Raw genomic sequence first — 27565 nt, forward strand, 5'->3', positions numbered from 1 at the left:
AATGACTAAGTAGTTTGATGTACAGAGAGATAGAAATGTCTCTTCTTCAAAAAGGGGTGAGGAGGAGAGTCAGGGAATTCTTTGTGAAGATGAAATTACTCTCAGAGATGGCCAGTCACTCCATGGACAATTGAGAGCTGACTAATCTGGAACAAAACTTTTTCCTTTCACTCCTTTCATTTTATATATGTATTTAAATATATATAAAATAAACACATATTTTATTAATTATATATGTGTGTGTGTGTGTGTGTGTGTATATATATATATATATATGCATGTTTATGGCATATAAGTGAAAGTAGATAAATTGCCACTATTTGGAAGATAACATGGTAGCCATGGGAGAAAAACATTTTATTTGATGATATGTGGACCATAAGTACCGGAGAAGAAAATGGCAACCCATTCCAGTATTCTTGCCTGAAAAATCCCATGGACAGATGAGCCTGGTGGGCTACAGTCCATGGGGTCTCAAAGAGCTGGACATGACCGAGTGACTAAGATGATGGTGGACAATAAGTAAATTCACAGGCTTTTGATATATAAAGAATGAAACTAGTAGAAGAAGACCCCTTATCAGTGGTGAAAATGATAACACATACGTCCTTTCACCAAGTTTAGTTACAGTTCTCATAATATAAAACTAGTCCTTGAAATGCCTGGTAAATGTGCTGATTCTGGGTACAGATGAATCCACCACTTCTGGAAGCTTGGTATGGACTCCGATTTAGGTCTCCAATACATGTCCAGCGATTTTTGGTGCCCTTGCGGGAAATACACCATTTGGCATGATCCTGATAAGAGCTGAAATAAGAGTGTCTAGATATCTTAATTGCTTTGATATTGTAGACATGGTGAGGAAGGGAGCAGTTTGAAGGAAGCTCTTGTCTCTTCCGCTGCCAGGTTTCTGTTAGCAAGTGTGTCTTCAACTGTTGAGCCATCCAGGCTGCAAAGATGTCTAGAGTTTATAAAGAGAAAAATAGTGAGGTTAATATTTATTCTTAGATAAATCCTAAAAATATCCTCAGGAAGAGAATCATCACTCATGCCTGATATGTGGATGTCACAAGCGTAATAAAAACAGCATGACTGAAAGAGTGGATGGGAGAACATTTTGTAAATGCTAAAGTGATGTGAAAATAAAAGTAATTATCTTTATTACTAGGATGATATTGGAGCTGAAAATGTCTTCTGTTCTGCACAAACAAGGGAGCAGTATATGTTTTTGTCCTGAAAAGACCTTTGGAAAGACTAAGGCTAGAGACGTAATCAGAGGCCAGCATCTAGAAATCTTTACAAACCATGCCAGAGTATATGAATTTTCCTGAAATCAATGTGAAACTTTTTAATACTGTATTTTATTTATTCATTGTAAATTAGTTAATTTTATTTTCGTTGCTCTGGATCTTCATTGCTGCGTGGGGCTTTCTCTAACTGTGGAGAACAGGGGTTACTCTCTAGCTGCAGTGCACGGGGCTTCTCATTGCAATGCCTTTTGTTGTGGAGCACAGGCTCTAGGCTCATGGGCTTCAGTAGCTGCAGCACATGGCTCAGTAGTCGCTGCTTGCTGGCTCGTGGGCATGCAGGCTTCAGTAGTTGTGGCTCATGGCCTGTAGAGTGAGGGCTCAGTAGTTGTGGTGCAGGGGCTTAGTTGCTCTGAGGCAGGTAGAATCTTCCTAGGCCCGGGACTGACTGAACCCGTGTCCCTTGCATTGGCAGGCAGATTCTTATCCACTGTACCACCAGGGAAGTCCTCAACAGAGAATTTTTTAAAGAGTGTTAGTGGGGGGTCACAATAAACTGTGGAAAATTCTGAAAGATATGGGAATACCAGATCACCTGACCTGCCTCTTGAGGAACCTGTATACAGGTTAGGAAGCAACAGTTAGAACTGGACATGGAACAACAGACTGGTTCCAAATAGGAAAAGAAGTACGTCAAGGCTGTATATTGTCACCCTGCTTATTTAACTTATATGCAGAGTACATCATGAGAAACGCTGGGCTGGAAGAAGCACAAGCTGGAATCAAGATTGCCGGGAGAAATATCAATAACCTCAAATATGCAGATGATACCACCCTTATGACAGAAAGTGAAGAAGAACTAAAGAGCCTCTTGATGAAAGTGAAAGAAGAAAGTGAAAAAGTTGGCTTAAAGCTCAACATTCAGAAAACGAAGATCATGGCATCTGACCCCATCACTTCATGGCAAATAGATGGGGAAACAGTGGAAACAGTGGCTGGCTTTATTTTTATGGGCTCCAAAATCACTGGAGATGGTGATTGCAGCCATGAAATTAAAAGACGCTTGCTCCTTGGAAGGAAAGTTATGACCAACCTAGACAGCATATTAAAAAGCAGAGACATTACTTCGTCAACAAAGTTCTGTCTAGTCAAGGCTATGATTTTTCCAGTAGTCATGTATGGATGTGAGAGTTGGACTGTGAAGAAAGCTGAGCACAGAAGAATTGATGCTTTTGAACTGTGGTGTTGGAGAAGACTCTTGAGAGTCCCTTGGACTGCAAGGAGATCCAACCAGTCCATCCTAAAGGAGATCAGTCCTGCATGTTCATTGGAGGGACTGATGTTGAAGCTGAAGCTCCAATACTTTGGCCATCTGATGCAAAGAGCTGACTCATTGGAAAAGACCTTAATGCTGGGAAAGATTGAGGGCAGGAGGAGAAGGGGACAACAGAGGATGAGATGGTTGGATGGCATCACCGACACAATGGACATGGGTTTGGGCGAACTCCAGGAGTTGATGATGGACAGGGAAGCCTGGTGTGCTGCAGTTCATGGAGTCCCAAAGAGTTGGACACGACTGAGCAACAGAACTGAACTGAACTGATTGGGGGAATTGATAGAAACTGATTTATGATCATAAATAAACAATGTGCAGGATGAATTGAGAAGACTACATTAGATTGGAGAGAGGAAAAACATGAGGTTTTCATAATAACTGTGATAACAAGCACAAGTGTAGACTATGGCCATGACAAAGAAATAAATTGAGAGTTATTAAGGACCTGGACAATGGCAGGAGAAGGCAATGGCAAGCCACTCCAGTACTCTTGCCTAGAAAATCCCATGGATGGAGGAGCCTGGTGGGCTGCTGTCTATGGGGTCACACAGAGTCAGACACGACTGAAGCAACTTAGCAGCAGCAGCAGCAGCAGCAAGGACCTGGAACTGATTGTATTTGATGATTTGATATGGGGGGGGGGGGCAGTGAGAAAACAGAAGGATTGAGTGTTTCCAGGTGAGTATGCAGAATATGAGAAAAGGGGTAAGATATGTGAGGGATAATGATGAGATGAGTTTGACATATTGAATTTTATGTGGCTCTGCCACTCACTGTTGAATACATCTGTCAGAACACAGGCCTTGGATGAAGATCTAGATTTGGGAATCTCTCAAGGGCTAGCTGGAATTGCCTCAAATGTATTGTAGATGAGATAAGGATGAGTAGAAGACCACAGGGCAACCTAGTCACATAAGGAGTATGCAGAGGAAGAGGACATGGCAGAAGAGACTTAAAAGCAGGAGGAAGACCAAAAGACTGTACACTGCCAGGACTCAGGGAGGGGAAAGTTTCAGAAAGGAAACTGTTCCAACTGTGCCAAATTCTGCAGAAGCTATTTCTGTCCTATTACTTTGGGGATCTCTCATGCCTACCACAGGGCTTGACAAGTAGTAGGCATTCAATAAAATTTATTCACTATTAAAGGAAGGAAGCAAGGAAGGAAGACTGAGGTCAATTAAGGCTGTCATGGGTGACTGGGGATAGAATACAGAGAAGCAAGACTGTAGTCAAGGAGCAGTGAGCAAGTAAAGACCCTGAAGAATTTTCTCAAAATAAATTTAGAAGAAAAGAAAAAAACAGAGATATAGGGAATCTAGAATTGAGGGAGGATTTTTTTTTTTAGGAATGTTTGGGGCTCGTAGAGTAGATAGGCTAAAGTACAAGAGGGAGAAGAGATTGAGTGTAAGAATCCATGTATTCTGAGCCAGGATGGTTTCTAGGGCACAGGGGGGCACTGCTTCTGTTGGAAAGGGAGGAATCTGGTGAAAAGGAATGAAAGCAGAAATGATTGTTGAGGGTGGAGTGTGCACTTGAAGTGGTTTCTCCCTCTATTCGCTCTGTGAAGGAAAAACTGAAGACGAGTGAAGAGACAGGGAAAAGTAAAGGACTTGAGGGTAAGGAAGGCTTAAAATAATTGCTTAGGGAGTGAAAGAAAAGGAAGAAAGCTTGATTCTGTGCCCAACTGAGGCTGGAGACTGAGTTTTTACTGGCCTCTGGCTAGATGGTTGTGAGTTACTTTTTTTTTGGATGGATCAGCAGTCCTTCTATTCAAGTGGCTATTGTTTGAATTGGTCGTTGATGTCCCCTTTCCCTTTCCTTTTTTTGTCTTTCCTCCTTTTCTATTTCTACACCCCTAAGTAATCAGTATATTTGCTCTTTGCAATCCAAAGTGAGTCCAACAGCACTGTTATAACATATCATTTTGATGATGGTCTTTCTTACCGTCAAGAAAAGAATCAGACTTGGCAAAATGGAGAAATTTTTGTCCCTGGGCTGACTGAAGTGTGGCCAGGTGCCGGCCTGGGATCTCTGAGGAGCTGGATCCAGCACACAGCTGGGGCATGTGGATGAGCTCCATGCGAAAGGCTGCAGGGATGGAGCAGCGGTAAATATTCGGGTTGTAGACCAAGAGCTGAGAGTCTGAACCAAACAGTAAAGAAAAGTTGAGATTTAAGACACAAATGGAAATGCTTGTTGGTATTTTAGATCTTGTTGTGAATTAAAAAACTGAACAGAACAAAAAAACAAAAATGAAAGTATTTCCTTCTTTAAGCCTTCAAACTTTTAATTAAAATAGTTGACACCTATTGAGCACTCCCTACTTTTTATTACATGGCTTTACTAAATTAATCATAAGAATATTACCTTATTATTGGGTAAGTTATTTTATCACAGTCCTCATTTTATAGATAAATTAATGGAGAATTTATGCCCAAAGGTATAAAACTTGTAACTGAAGGAGTTGATAGTCAAGCCCAGGCAGGCTGGCCTTGGAGACCATGTGTTTTTTATCCTATGTGTAACCATACAAAAGTAGAAAACGCCCATATACTGATCATCCAGCTTCAAGAATGACCAATTCATCACCATGAACACCCAGTCTCTATGCTATTAAGCTCTATAATCTTTGCAGGAGCTCAGCTAGCTAGACTAGGGCTTAATTTGGGTAAGAGGCTCAGTGATCCTTTCCATCAGATGGAAATTTGATTAAAAAAATCATATTTGAAACCTCCTGTATTAGAACAAATCACTCTTTACTATTTAGCAGCTCCCTCAGTAAAAATGATTGATAAAATACCATCACTACTTCTCCTCCTCATTTGTACTTTGCATTTTTCAAGTCCAAGTATTTTTGGCCACTTGAGCTTCAGATCTTAAGGGAAAGTCATCTGGTTTAGGCTCAGAAGTATCATGTTGTTGGCCTGTAAGCAACATGAGGTCTGCACAATTTAAAAAATAAGGTGGAGATCATATTAGAAAATCAGAAGATCTCTTTCTCTCTCAATTTCTCTTTCTCTCTCTCTTTTCTACTTTACATCTTCCCCTAGATTTCTGCTTCCTCTGAAAAATATGGAGATGTAGGTCTTCATTCTCATGGAGCCACAACATAATGGAGTGGCAGCTTTCGAGGAAAGCTAGTGGAGAGTCAACACCCCACTTTGTCAAATTCCCCACTGCCCATGCGATGTTCACTGGTGTCACCCAGTTTTGTCACCTGCCTGGCCCCTTTAGACATTTGAAACTACCACTTCTGATCAAGTTCAAAGACTTCCTTGGATCAGGAAACAAAGGTTCAGTAAGTGAGCCTGCCCAAGATCTCATCATGGCAAAACCAATATTGGAATCTAGGTATCAGGGTTTATGAATAGAGAAGCAAATGAAGTGATACATTTATTCATAATTTCCAAATCCCTTCTTAAATATTATGTCTTTTTAAAAACACTCTAATGTTACCTATTGCTTCATACTGGTTGTACTTGAAAGTTATGCACATGCCAGCTTGTCCATTTCGTCTCCCTGTGGGTGGATAATCATAGCCTTCTTCAGGAACTGGAGGAAAATGGGGAATGGAATGAATCAACCAGAACCCCTGGACTCTGTTCCACAGAAGTACACCTACCAAAGATACAGTTAATACAGATAAATTAGAAAAACAAGCCTCCTTTAAAAACAGAGTTCAAAGCTACAACATTTAAGCCTTTTAAACTTCAGGCTAATGTTTCCTTAGGCTAATAATGACAAAGATCATGTTCTTTTTCAAAGATTTAAAAACCAGTTCAGGTACACATTACATTGCCCCATTACTGATGGTAACCCAACACAAGAGGGAGCTAGCTCAGACACCCTGTGAAGAGTTAAGAGGCATTTCATGTTGAAACTACAAGGAAAATTTGTTTTGGCAGAATGCAAATTTGCTAAATCGGAGTTTGACCTCGATAGACTATATAGTCACCTGGCAAGCTTCAGATAATGTTTTTACTGCTAAGCAGCTAAGCTATTTTCAAAACCCAGCTGAAAAACATAGTTGAAAGAGAAAATATCAAATGAAAAAATGTATTTGCAGTAATTTGTTGTGAGAAACTGATGCTCATTTATGTGCAGAAGTCACCCAATTTCACAAGTTTGAAAAAAAGGAAGCAGAAAAGGGGTGGGGGTGGGGATGAAGGAAGCCATGTCCTAAAGCATCCTGCTGCTGCTGCTGCTGCTGCTAAATAGCTTCAGTAGTGTCCAACTCTGTGTGACCCCATAGACAGCAGCCCACCAGGCTCCCCCATCCCTTGGATTCTCCAGGCAAGAACACTGGAGTGGGTTGCCATTTCCTTCTCCAATGCATGAAAGTGAAAAGTGAAAGTGAAGTCGCTCAGTCGTGTTCCACTCTTCATGACCCCATGGACTGCAGCCTACCAGGCTCCTCTGTAAAATCTCTGGAGCAGACAGTATGAAAGCCAGAAAGGAAGAAAACTGAAAGATTTTCAACATCTTGTGACATGGTACAAAGAACCCTGTCCAACAGGCACCTATGACTATTTCTGTGTTTGTAAATATATCAGGATAATTTGGGTATGCTAACTTGGCTTTCTGGTTTGCACATGACCATGCAGACATAAAAGTCATGCTTGCCTTAGTGTTAGAGTAGCAACCAAATGCCTGCCAGTTATTTCTTTTTCAAAGAACATACTTTAAGAAAGCACACTGTTGCTGTCTCAGTGACTGTGGAATCAATACCTGCGTCGAGATGGAAAATGTTCAAAGTTCAGCTGCCTCACAGAGCTGGATGACCTCAGGGTCTCTCTTCTGCCCAGATGAGTATGCTGTTCGTCTGAAATCCTAACTTCCTGGAACAAGTGCCACAGGATGTTGGAGCACCTGTTGGCAGGGAACTCTCCCATATGACATCAGGTTCCACTCCATTTCCAATCTTCTTTCTGAGCCCTTGTATCAACTAACAGAGTGGAGTGACAATGGTGGTGGGAGCTTGGTAAAGAAGAGTTTGCAGAATGTGGCAAATAGGACCATCAGGAGGGCAACTTAGCTAAATCCAAAGCTAAGTTGCTCATGGCATTTGACAGCCATTACAAATTAAATTCTTAATTAGAGGTTGCAAACTGGCAGCCCACAGGCCAAGTCTAACCTGCAGATACATGTTATTATGCTTGCAGATTATTTTTAAAACTTCGAATTCATTGCCAGCACTTAAAAACTGGGATTTTCCACAAACTCCTCATTTTCTCTGGAAAAAGTTACATTCCCATAAGGCAAGCTGAGTGGTAACTGCTTCTTTAGACCATGTGTATACTCTCCAGTTCTCTAGTTACCTGCTGATTCAGCCCCGTTAGCTTGCTGACATCATTTTCCTGACCCTGAAGGTATTTGCTTTGGGAACCTTCTGAAAAACACTTATTGCCACGGGAAGTTATTCATGGTATATTAAGTTGAAAAAAGTTTGAAGTAATCACTAAAAAAGTTTTATAAAAATGTTTCAAAATATATATTATAGAAAAAGTAAAAAAATATTAGATGCAACTGGGGCTTCCCAGGTGGCTCAGAGGTAAAGAATCTGCCTGCAATGCAGGAGAAGCAGGTTTGATCGTTGGGTCAGGAAGATCACCTGGAGGAGAAAATGGCAACCCACTCCAGTATTCTTGCCTGGAAAATCCCATTTTCCAGGAGCCTGGTAGGATACAGTCCATAGAGTCACAAAAGAGTTAAACATGACTTAGTGACTAAACAACAAGATTAGGTGTAATTAGCTAATGAATATTAGGATTACAGATTTTTTGTTTACTATCATTTTGACTTCTTCAACAACACACATACTTATATACATAGTTTACAAATAGAAAAATATAAAAAAATCCCTATAATAAAAATCATTATAATATATAATTATTAACAAACTTACTATAATATGAAAATTATTTTTAAATACTTTTTCAAAAATGTTTACTGTCTTTTAAATGGGACTAAGAAGGGTGAATTTTACTCTATGTAAATTATACTTCTATAAGTTTGACTAAAATGTGTGTACACACACACACACACAGTCTGGCTAGTATTTCCAGTAGTCAAATGCTTGTATTTCTGCTTTAAAGTATATTTTAAAAATGCTGAGAAATAAAATGGTATTTGTGTGAAGGATATTTCAAAGTCAAATTACATCATTATAAACTGTGATACAGGAATCACTCATCTTGATAACTCAGACCATTAAAAAGAAAAGCTATCTTTTTAGTGTGGAATATAAACCTACCAAAGATAGGTTGTTTTAAGAAAATGCTGACTTCCAGTAGGAAAGAGAAATAAGAGCCTTTGTCATACCTTTGGTGTGTCCATACTTTCTGCTGTAATTCACGGATTTAGGGACTCCATCATTGTATATTAGATAGGCTGTGCTGTTACTCTGCAGGAATATTTTAAGGTTATAATGGCATAAGTCCTTCACTCATAAACATTTTTTGCTCACAACATTTCTACCAGCTACCCAGCCTACGATACAGAACTTTCATTAATACACATGAGAAATCATCCATTCCCCTAATGGGCAGATTTCCCATCAGTTTGAATTCTGTGACATGCGAGGCAGGAGACAAGAAGTCCATCCTCAACTTCGCAACGTGTGTGACAGCCCTGTGCTCTGTGATGTGTGTGTGAGGGCAATATTCCTGTTTCTCCCAGTTGTTTTGGACTCATGTTTCTGATGAAGCAACTAGTGTATAATAGAGGAGTCCTTAAATATTTGTTCAGGAAATGAAGTAGGAACAATCAGCCAAGGAGTACATCTGGGCTTTTTCCATTGATATTATAGGCACAGCGCAGAAATGGCTGTCAGGGTTTGATTTCCTCTGCCTATTTTGTGCTTTACCACTTGGTCATAGCTTCCTGTTTAATCAGAATTCCTCATTCTCTGCTTCTACTACCTCTTTGTTAGTGGAGGATTTTTTCTTCAATCTATTTCCCTGTGTCACTTCACCTTTCCAACTTGACATTTCCCTGCTTAAAAAAAAGTGGTGTAATTGAATGTGTGATATTGGATTTCCTCTGGTAAGGCAAAATGCTAGTAAATTCTCCAAACAGTTTGCCAAATCTCTGAGTCAAAATGAAGCTATTACTTTGATAGTGTCTTTTTGTCATGTTTTGGAAACTTGCTTGTATTTGTTCAGTGTCATTCCATTTCAACTGTATCATGATGCAGTGACTCTTAATGAAGCCAATACTGTCAATAGTACAAAGTCTCAGCAATATATTAATAATTAAAAGCAGGAAAGGACAGCCCATCTCTGTAAAAAAGGTCTTTGTTTTTCTCTGAGAAAAAAATAAGAATTTCCTACAGTTGCTTCATTATTTGATTTCATCTAAAACCTTTTTTTTTTTTTTTAAAGGCATAAGGTAGTCTGTATAGCATTTTTGGCTACTATGTTTAGGAATATTCGGGGAAATCAATTGTTTTCTTACCTGCATTTTCCATAATTGACCACAGCTACGGTTGGTATTCGCGTTCTCCACTGGAGAGCTCTCACAATTGTTCTATGAGCCTGTGTTGAATGTGCTAACAAGGCCATTGTGCGCCTTTAGGGTACAATGTGGAGGGCCTCTGGGAAGATTCAGTGAGGAACACAATTCTCCTAATAGATGAAGTTTATCATTCTAACTAGGAGTGTAACAATCAGCTAAGATTAAATGGGATGTAACTCTAGTGAAGAGAGGCCCTTTTACAAAGGGGAAAAATCATGAACTAACAATAGGGCCTGGAGATTATCATACTAAGTGAAGTAAATCAGACAGAAAGACAAATATCATATGATATCATTTATATGCAGAATCTTAAAAAAAATGATGCAAATGAGGTTTTTTACAAAACAGACTCACAGACTTCGAGAATAAATTTATGGTACCATGGTGGGGGGGAAAGGTGGGGAGGAGGGATAGATTAGGAGTTTGGGATTGACATGTACCCACTGCTATATTTAAAATAGATAACCAACAAAGACCTGCTGTTTAGCACAGGGAATTCTGCTCAGTATTCTGTAATAAACTAAATGGGAAAATAGTATGGAAAAGAATAGATACATGTGTATATATAACTGAGTCACTTTACCGTGCACCTAAAACCAAAGCAACATTGCTAATCAACTGTGCTCCAATATAAAACAAAAATAACAAAAAAGGAATAGGCAGAAAGAGGCCTGTGCCTTTGGACATCTTTATTTCTTTAACTCCTAGTTGGATTTGACTTATTGGACTACTGGATGTTGAACAAGAAGGTTACGGTCCCCAGTCTAGCTGGGAATGTAGTCAGGCAAATATAGGCAACTGTGATATGGTCTAAGTGTTATTGTCAAGGTATATGGAAGGTTCTCATTTATTGACACAACAGTAGAAGAAGGAAAGTATTTCCCAACATAACCCCAGATATTATCTTAACTTGACATTTGAGATTTAAAACCAGTTAGTCTGATCTTGCTTTCTGCTTTCTGTTAGAAGTTCAATTCTGGGTCAGAAGACGGGAAAGTTGTATCTTCATGGTCACTTCTGGCACGTATGTTCAACTTCCAAAGAACATTCAGTTTTACCTGAATATCACCCCCTATTGTTGTTATTCTTTTTTTGGCTCTAGCCAATCAAACATGGCAATCAGCCCCTCTACTGTCATTTTCTTCCAGAATCCACCACTCATGGCATTGTGTGTGAGCAGGGTTTACTGAAGCTATGAAACACTGAATGGTTTTTACATTACCAAGCTGACCTGCCTCAGTCTCCCTCCATGTTTTATCTACTTTTAAATTCCTAGCTTCCATCTACATTTTTTTTCTTTTTTTTGCAGAGCAGTTTAGCTCTCCTGCCCTCCTAGGCTCTGGGACTACTTTTGCACTTCCAAAGATCATTATTATAGTTTGTCAAACTAAGACCCACCCTCCCCAACCAAGATAAATGACAGAGGCTTTGCAGTGTTACTCTTTCCTTTCTCTTCTTGGGCAGTGTGAAGTGGGGAGGGGAAGAATGTGTTTATTTTTTCATTGATGGGTTATACTCCAGGTTTTCCCATTGCCAACCTTGGAAAGCAGAAGCAGCTACAGGTAGTTTTGATTTTACGTAATAATTTATTAATTCAAAACAGGCTTGTTGCTGAGACTGAAGAATTTCTAAAAGCCTCTAGGACAGTGTTTGGAACATCACATGTATTCAAATAGTTTACAAATAAGTTTTGACTTGGTAACTTGGCTCTGAAGGCTGGTGTTAATGACAGGTGAATACAGTGAAATATTTGCACACACAGAGACAGCTCTCCACACATTTCAAGTAAATGTTCAAATAGACCTGTGCACTACGGTGTCTCAGATGGTAAAGAATCTGCCTGCAGTGCAGGAGACTCAGGTTTGATCCCTGGGTCGGGAAGATCCCCTTGTGAAGGGAATGGCAACCCACTCTTGTATGCTTGCCTGGATAATCCCATGGACAGAAGAGCCTGGTGGGCTACAGTCCATGGGTTCGCAAAGAGCTGGACATGACTATGTGACTAACACTTTCAGTAGTGCTATGGTCTAACTCAGAATTCTTGTGGGAATTAAATTAGTTGACATATGTAAAGGCCCAGCACATTGTTAAGTGTTGAGTTATTTTACATTTTTACTTCTCAACAAATTGTTAGGAAATGCATAGATGAAAATGAAGTGAAGTGAAGTGAAAGTTGCTCAGCCATGTCTGACTCTTTTTGACCCCATGAGCTCTAAAGTCCATGAAATTCTCTAGGCCAGAATACTGGAGTGGGTAGCCTTTCCCTTTTCCAGGGGACTTTCCCAAACCAGGAATCGAACCCAGGTCTCCTGGATTGCCGGTGGATTCTTAACCAGCTGAGCCCCAAGGAAAGCCCATAGATGAGTGTAACTGGATATTAATTATTGTTTGATTTACTTGTCATCTCTGGTTGAAAAACAGTATCTTGTCACTGAATAGCAGATGTTGCCTGGATGTTGGGAGACTGCGCACACTGAGGCACTAGGCCTATTTACCCGTGTCTCTTTGGCTGGTTAGTTCATTGCCTGATGAAGTCCAGTGTATGTGCTCAGTCGCTCAGTCATGTCTTACTCTTTGTGACACTTTGGACTGTAGCCTGCCAGACTCCTCTGTCCATGGAATTTTTCAGGCAAGCATACTGGAGTGGGTTGCCATTTCCTCCTCCAGGGGATCTTCCCAATCCAGGGTTCAAACCCACATCTGCATCTCCTGCATTCGCAGGCTGATTCTTTACCACTGAGCCATCGGGAAAGCCCGATGAAGTCCAGATAGCAGATTTAATCTCCATATAGGCAAGTTAGTTCCAGGGCCTTGAACTAGTTCTTAACCTAGTAACCTAGGTACAGATACTCTAACCCAGTCCTAGCTCTTAACCTACTATTTTGAAGATGATTAATTAAAAGGAAGACCAAGTGGAACCCTTTACTTTTCCCATCAAACTCATCATGCTATGGCATGAACAACCCATAACTCATGGCATATTGACCATAGATCTATATTGCATTGTAATAGGAAAAGTGCTCTTCTCTCTAGTTCCCTTTAAAGGGCTAAGATAGCCAGTACTGAGAAAATTGGCAGAGTTTGGCAGCCAGAAGATTTCAATATGTAATTAGTTCAGTGATGCCATTGGACATAATGCTAAATGTATCAACAATTTGGCATTGCTGTAGAGTCTGTTGACATATCCCCTAAGGTCTTGGTTGGGTTGATTCAGATTCTGAGCTAACTTACTTCCAGCTGCTAGGATTGGGGGGTGAGCAGTTATAACTTTTTGGAAGCTTTGGAGTCTGTATAATGCATTTTATGTGATTCAAATGAATGATTAACTATAACATACCTCAGAGGCAGATGCTTCATACAGTTGTTGTAATGTCCTTCCCAAAACACTCTTGGTGGCATTCATCAGTTGCTTACTCCTACTCCAGCTTCTGGTTGTAGAGTCTAGGTACAGGTACTCTAACCCAGTCTCTCTGCTTTCCTCGTTTTGTTTTTTGGGCAACTTATAAAAGGTAAACCTAACAAAGGAAATAATTATGAATTACTAACATTTACTGAGTGTTACATTTTTTAAAAAATTATTTATTTATTTGGAGGAAAATTGCTTTACAATGTTGCATTGATTTCTGCCATACAACAATGTGAATCAGGCATGAGTGTGTGTGTACACACACATACATTCATCACACCTTCCTCTTGAGCTCCCCTCCCCTTCTGCTATCTCATCCCTCTAGGTCATTACAGAGTGCCAGGCTGGGCTCCCTGTGTTATATAGTGTTTCCCAGTAGCTATCTATTTTACACTGGTAGTGTATATATGTCAGTGCTACTTTCTCAATTCACCCCACCCTCTCCTTCCCCTGGTGTGTGCACAAGTCTGTTCTCTCTGTCTGTGTCTCCATTCCTTCCCTGCAAATAGATTCCTCAGTACCATTTTCCTAGATTCCACATATGTGCCTTGATACATTTTTCTTTTTTTGACTTACTTCACTCTGCATAACAGGCTGTAGGTTCATCCACCTCACTACAAATGACTCAAGTTTGTTCCTTTTTATGATTGAGAAATATTCCATCGCATATACGTACCACATCTTCTTTATCCATTTATCTGTCAATGGACATCTATTGCTTCCATGTCCTGGCTGTTGTAAATAGTGCTGCAATGAACATTGGGGTAAATGTGTCTTTTTGAATTGTGGTTTTCTCAGGGTATATGCCCAGTAGTGGGATTGTGGGATCATATGGTAGATTTATTCCTAGCTTTTTAAGGACTCTCCATACTGTTCTCCATAATGGCTGTATCAGTTTACATTCTCACCAATAGTGCAGGAGGGTTCCCTTTTTTCCATAGCCTTTTCAGCATTTGTTGTTTGTAGATTTTTTGATGATGGCCATTCTGATTAGTGTAAGGTGATATCTCATAGTAGTTTTGATTTTCACTTCTCTAATAATGAGTGATGTTGAGCATCTTTTTCATATGTTTATGTCTTATTTGGAGAAATGTCCAAGTATTTTGCCCATTTTTTTGATTGGGTTATTTGTTTTTCTGATATTGAGGTGTATGAGCTGCTTATGTATTTTGGAGATTAATTTCCTTGTCAGTTGCTTTGTTTGCAGTTATTTTATCCCATTCTGAGGGCTGGACTATTTTATTGATGGTAGCCACTGTCAAGCACTTAACTATATCATTTCACCTATATCTCACAGAAGGTCTTGAAGTTTAAGGAGAGGGATTTGCTCAAGCTTTCTGCCTCTTATATTCCACCCTTACTGTTGCTCCTTCCCAGAGAAGGAAATACAAATCTGACTGTGCATGTTCTAAAAACATTTACTGGCCTGGTGTGTGAGATCCCTGTGGTGAAAGCCCATATACATTGAACATGGCTCTGCTATTCTTTCCACGGTTGGTAAGAATGCCAAGGCCCGGGCCTGAACTAGAGAAGTCTTAGATGTGTCTCTGCTGCCTGAAGGGCTTGGCATGCACATCTCTTTGCAGCTGGCTGGCTGAATCTGAGATTTGGGTTTGGGCATCAGAGTCAGTGGAGGCTGTTTTGAGCCTCTGGCCTGAGCTATGTTCTTCAGCTCAGTTTATCGGCATACTCTGCATTGAGGATTGAGGGCTAAGACCAACCAATTAAGTAAGTGCCTTGCTTTCTTTACTATTGTCTCCTGTTTGTATGTTTCCTTTGGTTGTCTCACATGATGGAGAGGTGGTTGGACCTGCATGGTATTCAGACATTCTTGAATCATCTGGCCCAGGGTTTCTCAGTGTGCTCTATTCACATTTTGGGGCTCATTGTTCTTTGTTCTGGGGGGCTGTCCTATGAATTATAATATCCCTGGCTTCTACCTGTCAGTAGTACATATTCCCTGAGTCGTGCCAATCAAAAATGTCTACAGACATTGTCGAAAGTACCTGAAAGGTGAAATTGACTTTGTCTAGTCAAATACCCTTTAATAGCATGAACACACATTTAACCCTCAAATACTCACACTGAACCAAACATTGTAATGCATTCACGATTACCACATAGCTGCATCTCACTTTACCCAGAAAATCTTCACTTTTCACTGGGTTCTCATCAGTCTTATGCTTCTATTTATGCTCTTTCCTGCCCTGTCCAGGCTTTCTGCCTCTCAGGGCCAGGTCCTCACATGTGGCAGGAAACATGAAATTATTCTTTGATGCTGACCTCATGTTCCTCTGGCCTTTAACTCTCGCAGTAAGTTGTAGACTCAAGACTGTGCCTCCCTGTGTGCTCAGTTCAGCATTCTCTCTGACAGATACTGCTAAATAATATGTCCATTCAGTTGTGGCAAAAATAAAAATTTTGTGTTGATCACAATTTGATGGCCCACCCATGAAAGGTTTGTGAACTATCATGGCACACCAGTTAAAGACTAGTGCTTTTATAAACAATATTCCTGGGTGACCATCTCCAGTTATAATCTGAGGATTCTTGAATCTATTTCTAGCCCAAATCTCTGTGCTGAGGTCTCAATTCAGTTCAGTCACTCAGTAGTGTCCGACTCTTTGTGACTCCATGAATTGCAGCACGCCAGGCCTCCCTGTCCATCACCAACTCCCGGAGTTCACTCAAACTCATGTCCATCAAGTCGGTGATGCCATACAGCCATCTCATCCTCTGTTGTCCCCTTCTCCTCCTGCCCCCAATCCCTCCCAGCATCAGAGTCTTTTCCAATGAGTCAACTCTTCACATGAGGTGGCCAAAGTACTGGAGTTTCAGCTTTAGCATCATTCCTTCCAAAAAACACCCAGGACTGATCTCCTTTAGAATGGACTGGTTGGATCTCCAGATCTCTTGCAGTCCAAGGGACTCTCAAGAGTCTTCTCCAACACCACAGTTCAAAAGCGTCAGTTCTTCAGCGCTCAGCTTTCTTCACAGTCCAACTCTCACATCCATACATGACTACTGGAAAAACCATAGCCTTGCTGAGGTGTAGATAAACCCAAATGCAAAGATGGTTCAGAGACCAACTCCATGTTTTTGAAACCAAGTTCATGATATTGTGCAACAAATCTATTCATTCCCTACTCTTAGGGGATACATTCACACAGTCACAGAAGCTAGCAACCTGCAAGTCTTTCTTAACATCTTTCTCTCTCCTACTACCCTCTGCCCATCCATTACCAAGTCTTCTCAGCTGCTCTTCTGCTTTACTTCTACTTCTTTGAGTATCCAGACATTGTCTGGATACTTTTCTCACCTATTATGCTGCAGAAGTCTCACTGGTCTCCATGACTCTGCACTGGTTCCTGACCAATTGGCCTTCACAGTACTGCCAGTGGGCTTTCTAAAATGCAAATTTGACTTTTTCAAGTCCCTACTTGATGTCCCTCAGTAGTTCCCTTTCAAGGTCAAGTTCAGATTCAGCAGTTTAACCCATAAAGCCCTTCATGACCTGGCCCTCACTTATCTCTCTAAGCTCCCCTCTTGCCATTTCCCCATGTTCTCCTGAAGCACAAACATTACTTAACTGCTTCCAGACTCTCCCCATTGTTTATTGCCTCTGGACCTCCTCAATGCTTCTCCATTGGCCTGAGATGCCTTGACATCTCCCTTGTCTTTCTAACCAACTCAAAGTTATTCTCCAAATGTCTCCTAGAGAAGTCTTTTGGGCTCCATCCTCTCTAATGCCCCATCTATACCCTTACCACACAACTATGAGCTCCTTAAGGGTAAGAACTATACTTTATTCATATTTATATTTTCAAAACTTAGCACAGGACTGGTGTGTGCTCAGTAACTGTTTGGTGAGAGAGTGACTGACTGCATCTGTGTCCTTCAGCCTCAACTTTACACAAAGCTTGATGCCAACCATAAAGGCAAACCTAAATACCCTAATTAAAGAGTGAGGAAGTGATCAGAGCTTTTGGAGAATCCATGACTGTAATGCAAAGCTGTGTTTCACCCCTTTGACACTTCAGGAGACCAGTGGCCTCCCACCTACCCTTAACAACTGCCTGTCCTGCCCAACAAACAAGGTTAACCAAAGAGTGCTGTGTACCATCAAGCCCTCTTTCTCCTTCACATAAGTATATGCTCCACTATCAGGAAAAAGTCATCTATCTTCTCTCCTTTGTCAACTTAAAAGGATGCTGGGAGTGTTCTGTTAGGAAAACCACAAAGCAATTGAAGGAACTTGCCAAATGAGAGAAGCTGTCAGCTCTCCCACACCTCTGTGGCCACCAGCTTTGCCCTGCTAAGAGCATGAATCAGGCCCATAAGGCACTGCTCAGCTCCTTCTCAAGGGAAAACTCCCTCATTCAGAGCCTATCCCTACCTGGATACGTGGCCCATTTACACACTTTCACTTCCTTTCCTTTTATGGGGAGAGGTGGAGCAGAGATCTCCTTCAGAACACACAGTGACCCAGGTAACCACCAGTAGTTTGGCTTTCCACTGGCAGGCACCAAGCCTTACATTTCATTTACTTACCAATCCACAGCTTCACCTTCTTCACTTCTGCATGATATTTTTGTTGCCTCCAGGATTCCAAAGAGACCAAGGAAGAGCACAGTCAGCAGTGTTCCTAGAAGTCTTGCTGTCATCTTCTGTCACGTTTAGTCCATGGCACAGCAGGAAACCTTCCCCCTGGACGGTGGAGTCTGAGTTTCAAGTCTCCCTCAAACTGTTCTGGCTCTGACGTTTGGTTCCATTTACCTCTGTCATTTGCTGTCTGGGCATTTTCAGATTGGGACGCATCCTATGTAATTGTGTGATTCAGTCACAACATGCCAGCGTGATTCCTCATGCCTTTGTGCTGAATTGTTGACTGGTTTGCAAAGTCATCAAAAAGTCCTGGAGAGAAAATAGGGATGTACAGGTAACTCTTTGGAGTGAACATCATGTGATAGGAAGTTCAGCGGACAGGAGAACTCTGTATTGATAAACAGATGTTGAATTAAATCTATTTCATGTGTTTTCCCCTTATGATTGTTTCTCTATGAAAAGAAAAGAAAGTAAAGTGAAGTCACTCAATCATGTCCGACTCTTTGCAATACCATGGGCTGTAGCCTACCAGGCTCCTCTGCCCATGGGATTTTCCAGGCAAGAATACTGGAGTGGGTTGCCATTTCCTTCTCCAGGAGATCTTCCCAACCCAGGGATTGAACCCAGGTCTCCCACATTGTAGGCAGATGCTTTACCATCTGAGCCACCAGGGAAGTCCTCTGTGAGTTTCTCTATGAGTGAGAGTAAATGTTTGTGGTTCACCCATTAAACAGAAATGACAAAATCTTATGTCTTAATAATACTTAGGATCTATCACTTGTGATACTCTCTATCTTAAGGAAATATTTCCTAAAGAGTACTTCAAAGGCTTGCTTCAGAGAAAGGGCAAATTCAGAATCGCTTTTAGCAAAGATGTTTACATATCCTCTCCACCTCCTAGTTTCAGCCACTCAGCATGGTGCTTTACTTCAAAGAGGCTTTGCTGTCCAATAGGTTACAATGCAATCAGATAAACATATTGACAACTCTTGCTTTAGATCAAATGAAAAATGTTGCAAGCATTGGTTTTGCCCAAATTATTCTTTCTCTTGAAACTGAATCTGAAGTTGAAAACGAAGGGAAAATGGCTCATTACCATAATGACTATCAAAAGGTGAGCCCATTCTCTTTTTAGAGGAGGGAAGAGGTAGATGGGCATATGAAAAAAATTCTTTAAGTGCCTGCTGATTTTTAATCAATTATTAAAGATGCTGTCATAATAAATAGAAGTTTACTTTATACCTGAAAATAATTATGGCTCTGATCTGTCTCTTTGATTATAGATCCAGATCAGAGTTATTTAAGGATTCAGACTAAACTGGACCCTTGCAAACTGGATCACTTTTGTGGTTGAACTGGAGTTATTCAGGATTCTCAGGAGTTCATAGGAAAGAGAGGGGTGGTTCTCCTATAACAGAATTTTGTGTGAAATGTTCTGGACCACCCGCCCATATTTTCCTGAGGTGCCTGCAAGAAGAACAGAACTGTGGGCCTTGATCCAAACCTGATAAATAAAAATCCTTCCAGTTGGGTCAGGAATCTACCTTAATTACCATGTTTTTGGTGATCTGCTGTACTTTAAACTTTGAGAATCGCTGGCCTGAGATCAAGGCTGTGCTGTATCTGGTTACCAAATTGGTAAACTGAGAAGCCTTTTTCTGACTATTCCTCCATGGGTATCATATTATTTAATGTATGTTTTTACTGCACTCAGATTAAAATGATCTCAGCAAACCCAAGCTTTTCATCAATTTTTAAAAAATTTAATAGCATGAAGTTTACTTTTCTAAGTTAAAGTGAAATAAATTTAATTTTACTCATATTTATCTTGTGATACCTTTTCGTATTATGATAATAGATGAATACACTAGGCTTAAGATTCATTAATTCATAGAAATATAAAGAACTTGTTTTCAGTTACATAAGCTAAAGAACTTTCGTTGAATAAGATATAAAATAATTCATTTTTTCTCCTCATTACACACTTAGCCCATTCATGCATACTTAGTCACTCAGTCGTGTCTGATTCTTTGCAATCTGATGAACTGTATGTAGCCCTCCAGGCTCCTCTGTCCTTGGCATTTTTCAAGTAAGAATCCTGGAGTGGGTTGCCATTTCCTCCTCCAGGGGATCTTCCTGACCCAGGAATCAAACCTGCATCTCTTGCATTATCCTGCATTAGCAGGCGGATTCTTTACCAACTGTTCCACCTGGGCATCCCACACACTTAGCACAGTGCATGGCAAATAGTAAGTGATCTGTAAATGATAGCTAAGAATAGCTATCATTAAAAATAAATAGTTATCATTAAAAATAAATTAAAAAAAATTTATTTTTACTTCAACCTGAGCCTTTCCTGTGACTGGGCTTTAGGATACCTGTATTAGGATGGTTTTGCTAAAGCTAATTTTATTTCAAGGTCTAGAAAAACAGGTAGGTTCTTTTCTTGGAGATGTCATTTTTAATAGGCTTTCTTATCTCTTGTTTCTGACCTGATCATGCTGGTTGTCCGTCAACAGCCTTCATTATGCAATCACTAAGTGTCAAACAGTGCACCCCAGACACTGAGGGGATCCGGGGATTTCAACATTACCCTAAAGCCTAAATTCCAGTGTGTCCTGGGTTTTTACTAAAAACAGCAAAGTAATGTCATGGAAGGAAGCACAATGAATTTAATGGATAGACAAAACAAACTGGGCAGAATGTTTTTCACATTACCCACTTTTGAAACCCAAGAAATACAATATTATGAAAATACCACGTCTCCGTCATAATGATTAAATCTTTATCGAAGGAATAGTAGAAAATCCCTTCATTGTAACTTGGCCAAGTATAGTGAACAAAGATAAGTTCTTCACTTGGCATTGGGCTTCTTATTTTACGGTTGAAAGTTTGCATTAATTCATCCAGTAATTCTAGAAAATCTGTCTTTCTTTAATTGAAGTGTAGTTGATTTACAATGGTAATTATTGCCATACAGTAAAATGATTGTTGTATATACATATTCTTTTTTAAATACTCTTTTCCATTATAATTTATCATAGGATATTAAATATAATTCTCTGTGCTATACAGTAGAGTCTAGTTGTTTATCTGTTCTATGTATAAAAGCTTACATTTGCTAACCCCACCTCCTATTCCATTCCTCCGCTAACCTCCTCCCCACGTCTGTTCTCCATGTCTTTGATTCTGTTTCATAGACAGGTTCGTTTGTGTCATATTTTAGATTCCACATATAAGTGATATCATACGATATTTGCCTTTCTCTTTCTAACTTACTTAGTAAGATAATCTCTAGTTGCAAAAAGCTCAGTCTTAATCTCTCCAAATTTTGCCTCTTTCACATTATCTCTGTCATATCTTTCTAGTACATTTTTATACTATTCTTTTTCTAAAAAAGAATTTTTTTTCATCGAAGTATAGTTGATTTACAATGTTTTGTTAGTTTCAGTTGTACAACAAAGTGACTAAGATACAAAATATTGAGTATAGAGTTCTCTGTGCTATACAGTAGGTCCTTGTTAGTTATCTATTTTATATATAGTAGAGTGTATATGTTACTCATAAATTCCTAATTTATCCCTTCCTCCAACCTTTCCCCTTTGGTAACAATAAGGGGATAAACAAATAACAATAAACTCTTATGTTTGTGAGTCTGTTTCTGTTTTGTAAATACATTTTATGTTTCTTTCATATGTTCGATCTCCTGTGTATCTGCTTCAATCTTTGATTCTTTATTTGGGTCAGTCTCCCAGATCAATCTCTTTGGCAAGATTAAATCATTACTTAATCTATCTCTTACAAATAACTAATTCTTTCTGTTTCAGTCTGTTTCTTAATCCACTTATTAGTGCATTTCTAGAAGCTCTGTTGGATTCTTTTTCAAATTTTCTTGGTCTTTTTTTATGGTTTTTTAATTTCTTTTTCAAGACAAGCTATCTTAATTTTCTCTTTTATTTCTGTAAAAATATTAAATACATGATGTTACATTTTGTGTCTGATAATTCCAATATCTGAACTCTTTGCAGCTCAGACTTTGCTACCTGTTATTTCTGTGACTCTCTCTCAAGATACCTTGTTACTATGTATGCTTTTGATTTTTCATTATGAGTTCATGTTCCTTAAAGCTTTATATGTGAGAATGTGAGGATGAGATACAGTTGGGTTTGTCCATGAAGCCAGCATGGTCTATGTTGGCTTCAGCACAGTGCATTCATCTTGCAAAGACTCCTGGGTATTAGACTGCTGGCTTTGTTTCTTTAGCCTCAATAACTCTTTGAGGCATGGCTTTGCTGGTGGCTCAGACGGTAAAGAATCTGCCCACAATGTGGGAGAGGTGGGTTCGATCCCTGGGTGGATAAGATCCCCTGGAGAAGGGCATGGCAGCCCACTCCAGTACACTTGACTGGAGAATTCTGCGGACAAAGGAGTGTGACAGGCTACAGTCCATAGGGTCGCAAAGAGTCAGACACAACTGTGCTACTTTCACCTATATACTACAACATTTTAAGTCCAACTTTAATTTTGTTCAAACTGTTAAAAAAACTATTAATATACAGAGTAAAATCTAGAATGTGACAAACTGAAAGAAAAAGTTGATATGCTTGTTGCATTGTTATTTTGATGAAATGGGCTGAGACAAGCAAAATGGCCCAGGTATTTGTAACATAAAGAATTGTTGATGAAGATGTGATTTAAAAAAAAGATAAGGAGAATAATCAGAAGAGGACCAGACAATCTGCCTGTCAGCTATGTGACTTCGGGAAACTTGCTTAACATCACTGATGTGGCTTATTTTAAAATAAATGTTCTTCCCACCAAATCACAGGGTTTTTGTGAGGAATAGATTAGATAGTGTAGGTCTTTAATGGATGGAAAATTTTTAAATATATAGAAGTGCAAGTTTCTACAATAGCATGTCCACTTCCCTCCCTCTGTTGGGATCAGAGGACTTCCTTTCTCTCCCTAATGAGTGTAGGGACTTTGATGTAGTGAGATAGAACATATCATTTTAGGGCAAATGGGCTGGGTTTTCCTCCTGCCTCTGTCACCCAATAACTGTGTGACCTTGACAAGTACTTAACCTTAAAGTCTTCCTTTGTGAAACTTGATTAAGGATATATGCTTCACAGTGTTCTGGTAAAGGGTTAGAGGAAATCATACATGCAAATTTCCCAACATGTATCAAACCCTCACTAAATGGTTGCTACTCTTATTTTTACTTGTAAGTCTTACACATTAGGAAACAGAAATCTTTCAGTGTATGCATTTCAGTAGAATTTCCTTCCAACTGCATGTTTGGAAGTCTCCATCAATTCTTTTTATTTTATTTTTTTACAAAGTTTAAAAAATATATATTTATTTATTTATACGACTGTGTTGAGTCATAGCTGTGGCAAGAGGGATTTTTAGTTGCAGCATGTAGGATCTAGTTCCCTGACAAGGGAATGAACCTGGGCCCCCTGCACTGGGAGAGCAGAGTCTTAACCACTGGACCACCAGGGAAGTCCCTCCATCAATTCTTTGTTGTGAGATTTCTTGCCCCTAATTCTAGAGGCTCCAGAGGTCTGTTCCAGCTAAGGCTGTTGCTACCTTGGAGAGGCTGGCAAGAAGAAAATTAGCATTTCCCTTTGCATTTAGTAATGAGTCTCTCTTCCTTTGTAACAGGCAGAAGTATGAAAATAACCGAGCACTTATAAATGGAGTCTTCATTAGGTGACAGGTCGCCTTTTCTACAATAATTATGCTTATGAATTTTTACATTGTTCTTGAAACCTCTGCTCGACAAATCCCTTAGTGTTAGTCAAAACACTTTGAACATAACTGAAGGCATATCCCCCCTTGATAGTAAAAATGAGCCACTATACAACCTAAAGCAACATGACATTTTCTATGAGATATCAATATTTTTCCATCTGACATTTAGTATATCCTAAGCAGCCAAAAAAAAAAAAAGTTGCCTCTAGGGTTATTATTTATCATTATTGTTTTTATCATTATATATTATTAAGATCCACCAAAATGATATTAAGATGGTTCATATGAATGCTCTTTTTTTTCTCATATTAGTTCAGCATTTTTCTTGGAAGTCTTCTTGTTCACAAATGCCCAAGAAAATACCCAGGCAAAGGAAGAACCTAGGCAGAGAATTGGAAGGACTTCTCTAACACATTCCAAAGACAAGGAGGGAGGCATGTTTCCTGGCCGAGTTCTTCCATCTATCACTGCACGCTGCAACTGAATTGGTATTTATACATGAGTGATGAGTCCAAAATAGCTCGCACTTCTGTATTTCCCTCTATTATGGTGGGTAGAGATATGCTTACAAGAGCTCCTCTAATACTTGAGAGAAAATTCTAGTCATTCTAAAATTTAAATTTATAAAAATTTCCCTTGTCTTTCCTAATATTTTCGACCTCAGATCCATCCACGGGACCTTATAGACCTTAACAGACCCCAGGCTAGCAAATCCTAGACCCGTAGTGACAATCTACATCACTTTCAGTGTGACCTGGGAAAAACAGAACACTCAGTATCTCACTGCAGAAGTGAAAATGTACGAGTCATTTAAAATCTCTGAGAGTTCTCTCCAACATTACTTAGAGGCAATCAATGATTCTCTATTCCTTTATATTTCAAGACTTGTCTAAGAAAAGGGAACTTTTCTCATGCAGTGCCAAGTATAGATTTACTCCTACTGATACTTTGTCGAGAGTTCTGCTCTAGGAAATTAAGTTTTTTATAACTGTGTTCCCCCAAGCCACATAAGCCTGAGGAAGGACAATCAAAGTATGAAGGCAGAAGCAGGCTGGATCATAGCAGCAGTCTTTGAGTTTAGCCACCCTAGTTCTGGACTGACGTGCAGCCTGAGTAGTTCTCTCTAATGGTAACTGGAAGAACCCTTTGATGCAAAATACGACATACAATCATTGTTCATTAATGGTAATCATAGCTAATGTTTGTTGAACATTTATTATTTGCCAGGTACTTTTCCAAGTGTTTTATGTTGGTTTTTTTTTGGTCATATAATCCTCACAGCAATCCTGATAGATTGGTTCTAGTATTATTGATTTTACAAATGAAGAAATTTACTTCCATTCAGAGAGTTAATAGGTGGCAGAACAGGAACTCACACTTGGCCCATCGGATTCCATCCTCTCAGCTCCCCACCCACCCTGCAGATGAGAGCAGCCTTGGTGTTTTCCTATCTGGTTATCTTGGATGTGGATCTCTGCCCCACACTGTGCAGTGTACACAATAGGATTCTGGCACCTACTTCTGGTTCTCAGACTACAGAACTGGGGAGGCTTCACTGAGAACAGCCTCAGTCTGGCCTGGGCCGTTATCTGTTCTGTCAGGTCCTGCTGAGGGACTCTTGAGTGTCCCACACTGTTCCTGTTCCTTCTTGCTCTAGCCTCAGATGGTTATGTCCTCTTTATTCTGACTCATTTGCTCAGTAAACATAATTACTCAGCCTTTGCTGGAGCGCCAAGGCCTAGGCAGGGGCTTTCTAAGGTTGCTGACCTCTCCTGCATGTGTCACCCACGAACCCCGGGTGGCTGTGTGGTGCTGGAGCGCTCTGTCTTGTCAGCATTGTGAACGCTTTGTGCTGTGTCACTGACTCTGTCTACCCTCAACTCTGCCCTTCCTGACCTTATTCTCCGGCCAGCTGTTCCTGTGATCTCTGTGCTATGGTGATCAGAGAGCAGAAGTTGCCTTCCCCTCTTTTCTAGGAAGAGGAACTTCCTGATGGGGGTTCTGAGCTGAAGCAGCTCTTCCTGTATTGAAATCTTAGGGGCATTTTCATGAACGAGTGAGTCCGTGTCACTACACAAGAGGTGCAGGTGATGGGGCAGCAGTCAGTCATTCCTGATACATTTATTAGGCACCTATTTATGTTCCCAAAACTCTGCTGAGCATGGGGGTTGCTATGGCGACCAAGATGGAAATTGTTTTTGCTTTCAAGGCTTACTGTTTTTGAACAAATCACACACATGAAGAGGCAGTTATAGTTCTACTTGATAAAGTCTTTGATAAGGCAATAACAGAGCATTTTTAGATCACACAGAACGGGCACCTACTTCAGACTTAAAGGGCTGGGGTAGATTACCTGGTGGAAGTGACATCTGAGATTTAAAGAAGCTGAGTCAGAAGTTAGTCAGGTGAAGAGATTGGTAGTCAGATACAAAGGAAGAGAAGAATGTTCAAGAAATAAGTAATAGTAAATTCAAAGGCCTATGGCAGAGCAAAAAGCAAGCAGAGCCAGGGTGACCACAATTAGCTCAGGATAGCCAAAGTGCAGTTTGAAGTAGAATGTGGTAGAATATAAAGCTGGATTGGTGAGCAGGAGTGGGGATATGAAGGGTAGCTTCCATTCCATCTTTCTTGGTATCTCATGGTAACTACTTGCTTTCTGGGCAAAGGCTAATAGAGTTTTGCCAAGAGAATGCACTGGTCATAGCAAACACCCTCTTCTGACAACACAAGAGAAGACTCTACACATAGACATCACCAGATGGTCAACACCGAAATCAGATTGATTATATTCTTTGCAGGCAAGGATGGAGAAGCTCTATACAGTCAGCAAAAACAAGACTGGGAGCTGACTGTGGCTCAGATCATGAACTCCTTATTGTCAAATTCAGACTTAAATTGAAGAAAGTAGGGAAAACCACTGGACCATTCAGGTATGACCTAAATCAAATCCTTTATGATTATACAGTGGAAATGAGAAATAGATTTAAGGGACTAGATCTGATAGACAGAGTGCCTGATGAACTATGGACGGAGGTTCGTGACATTGTACAGGAGACAGGGATCAAGACCACCCCCAAGAAAAAGAAATGCAAAAAAGCAAAATGGCTGTCTGAGGAGGCCTTACAAATAGCTGTGAAAAGAAGAGAAGTGAAAAGCAAAGGAGAAAAGGAAAGATATTGCCATCTGAATGCAGAGTTCTAAAGAATAGCAAGGAGAGATTAAAAAAAGCCTTTCTCAGCGATCAGTGCAAAGAAATACAGAAAAACAACAGAATGTGAAAGAGTAGAGATCTTTTCAAGAAAATTAGAGATACCAAGGGAACATTTCATGCAAAGATGGGCTCAATAATCTCGGGCTCAATTATCTTCACGACCCAAAAAATCACCATGGTGTGATCACTCATCTAGAGCCAGACATGCTGGAATGTGAAGTCAAGTGGGCCTTAGACAGCATCACTATGAACAAAACTAGTGGAGGTGATGGAATTCCAGTTGAGCTATTTCAAATCCTGAGAGATGATGATGTGAAAGTGCTGCACTCAATATGCCAGCATATTTGGAAAACTCAGCAGTGGCCACAGGACTGGAAAAGGTCAGTTTTCATTTCAATCCCAGAGAAAGGCAATGCCAAAGAATGCTCCAACTTCTGCACAATTGCCTCATCTCACACACTAGTAAGTCGGACATGACTGAAGTGACT

At 40.1% G+C, this 27565-nt stretch overlaps 2 protein-coding genes across 5 annotated transcripts in view; one reads left to right on the forward strand and one right to left on the reverse strand.

Annotated features, from left to right (window-relative positions):
* Positions 1 to 27565, forward strand: part of LOC109556136 (uricase) — a 98984-nt gene that overhangs the window by 44095 nt on the left and 27324 nt on the right. Inside the window, exon 1 of one of the 2 annotated variants that reach the window (XM_019957207.2) lies at positions 19011 to 19223. The exons of the other annotated variant lie outside the window; for it this stretch is intronic. Within the exon in view, the coding sequence (XP_019812766.2) occupies positions 19026 to 19223 (198 nt within the window). The 5' untranslated portion in view covers positions 19011 to 19025. Of the gene's footprint in view, positions 1 to 19010; positions 19224 to 27565 lie in introns of those variants that run through there. 2 annotated transcript variants of the gene reach the window in all.
* Positions 320 to 18958, reverse strand: DNASE2B (deoxyribonuclease 2 beta). Of its 3 annotated transcripts, XM_070786213.1 has the most exons (7): positions 18766 to 18956; positions 18056 to 18418; positions 13436 to 13613; positions 8905 to 8986; positions 6040 to 6201; positions 4528 to 4725; positions 320 to 961 (listed from the first exon to the last, which is right to left on the reverse strand). In XM_070786213.1, exons 2-7 carry the CDS (start codon positions 18166 to 18168, stop codon positions 621 to 623), a joined length of 1074 nt encoding a protein of 357 aa, XP_070642314.1. In that variant the 5' UTR covers positions 18169 to 18418; positions 18766 to 18956; the 3' UTR covers positions 320 to 620. The 3 variants fall into 3 exon arrangements, with proteins under 3 accessions (XP_070642314.1, XP_019812764.2, XP_019812763.2); XM_019957205.2 differs by having other exon boundaries at positions 4528 to 4671; positions 18056 to 18958; XM_019957204.2 differs by having other exon boundaries at positions 18056 to 18956.

This window comes from Bos indicus, chromosome 3, assembly GCF_029378745.1.
Source record: "Bos indicus isolate NIAB-ARS_2022 breed Sahiwal x Tharparkar chromosome 3, NIAB-ARS_B.indTharparkar_mat_pri_1.0, whole genome shotgun sequence".
Lineage (NCBI taxonomy): Eukaryota > Metazoa > Chordata > Mammalia > Artiodactyla > Bovidae > Bos > Bos indicus.

Bases quoted from the DNA above. Each gene is read 5' to 3' on its own strand.
- DNASE2B (XM_070786213.1), bottom strand. From the start codon at position 18,168: ATGACAGCAAGACTTCTAGGAACACTGCTGACTGTGCTCTTCCTTGGT. The intron at 8,987-13,435 runs GTATGTTATAGT...ATATTCCTGCAG, and splicing joins ATGAAGCATCTGCCTCTGAG to AGTAACAGCACAGCCTATCT. The intron at 6,202-8,904 runs GTATGACAAAGG...TATCTTTGGTAG, and splicing joins AAAGTATGGACACACCAAAG to GTGTACTTCTGTGGAACAGA.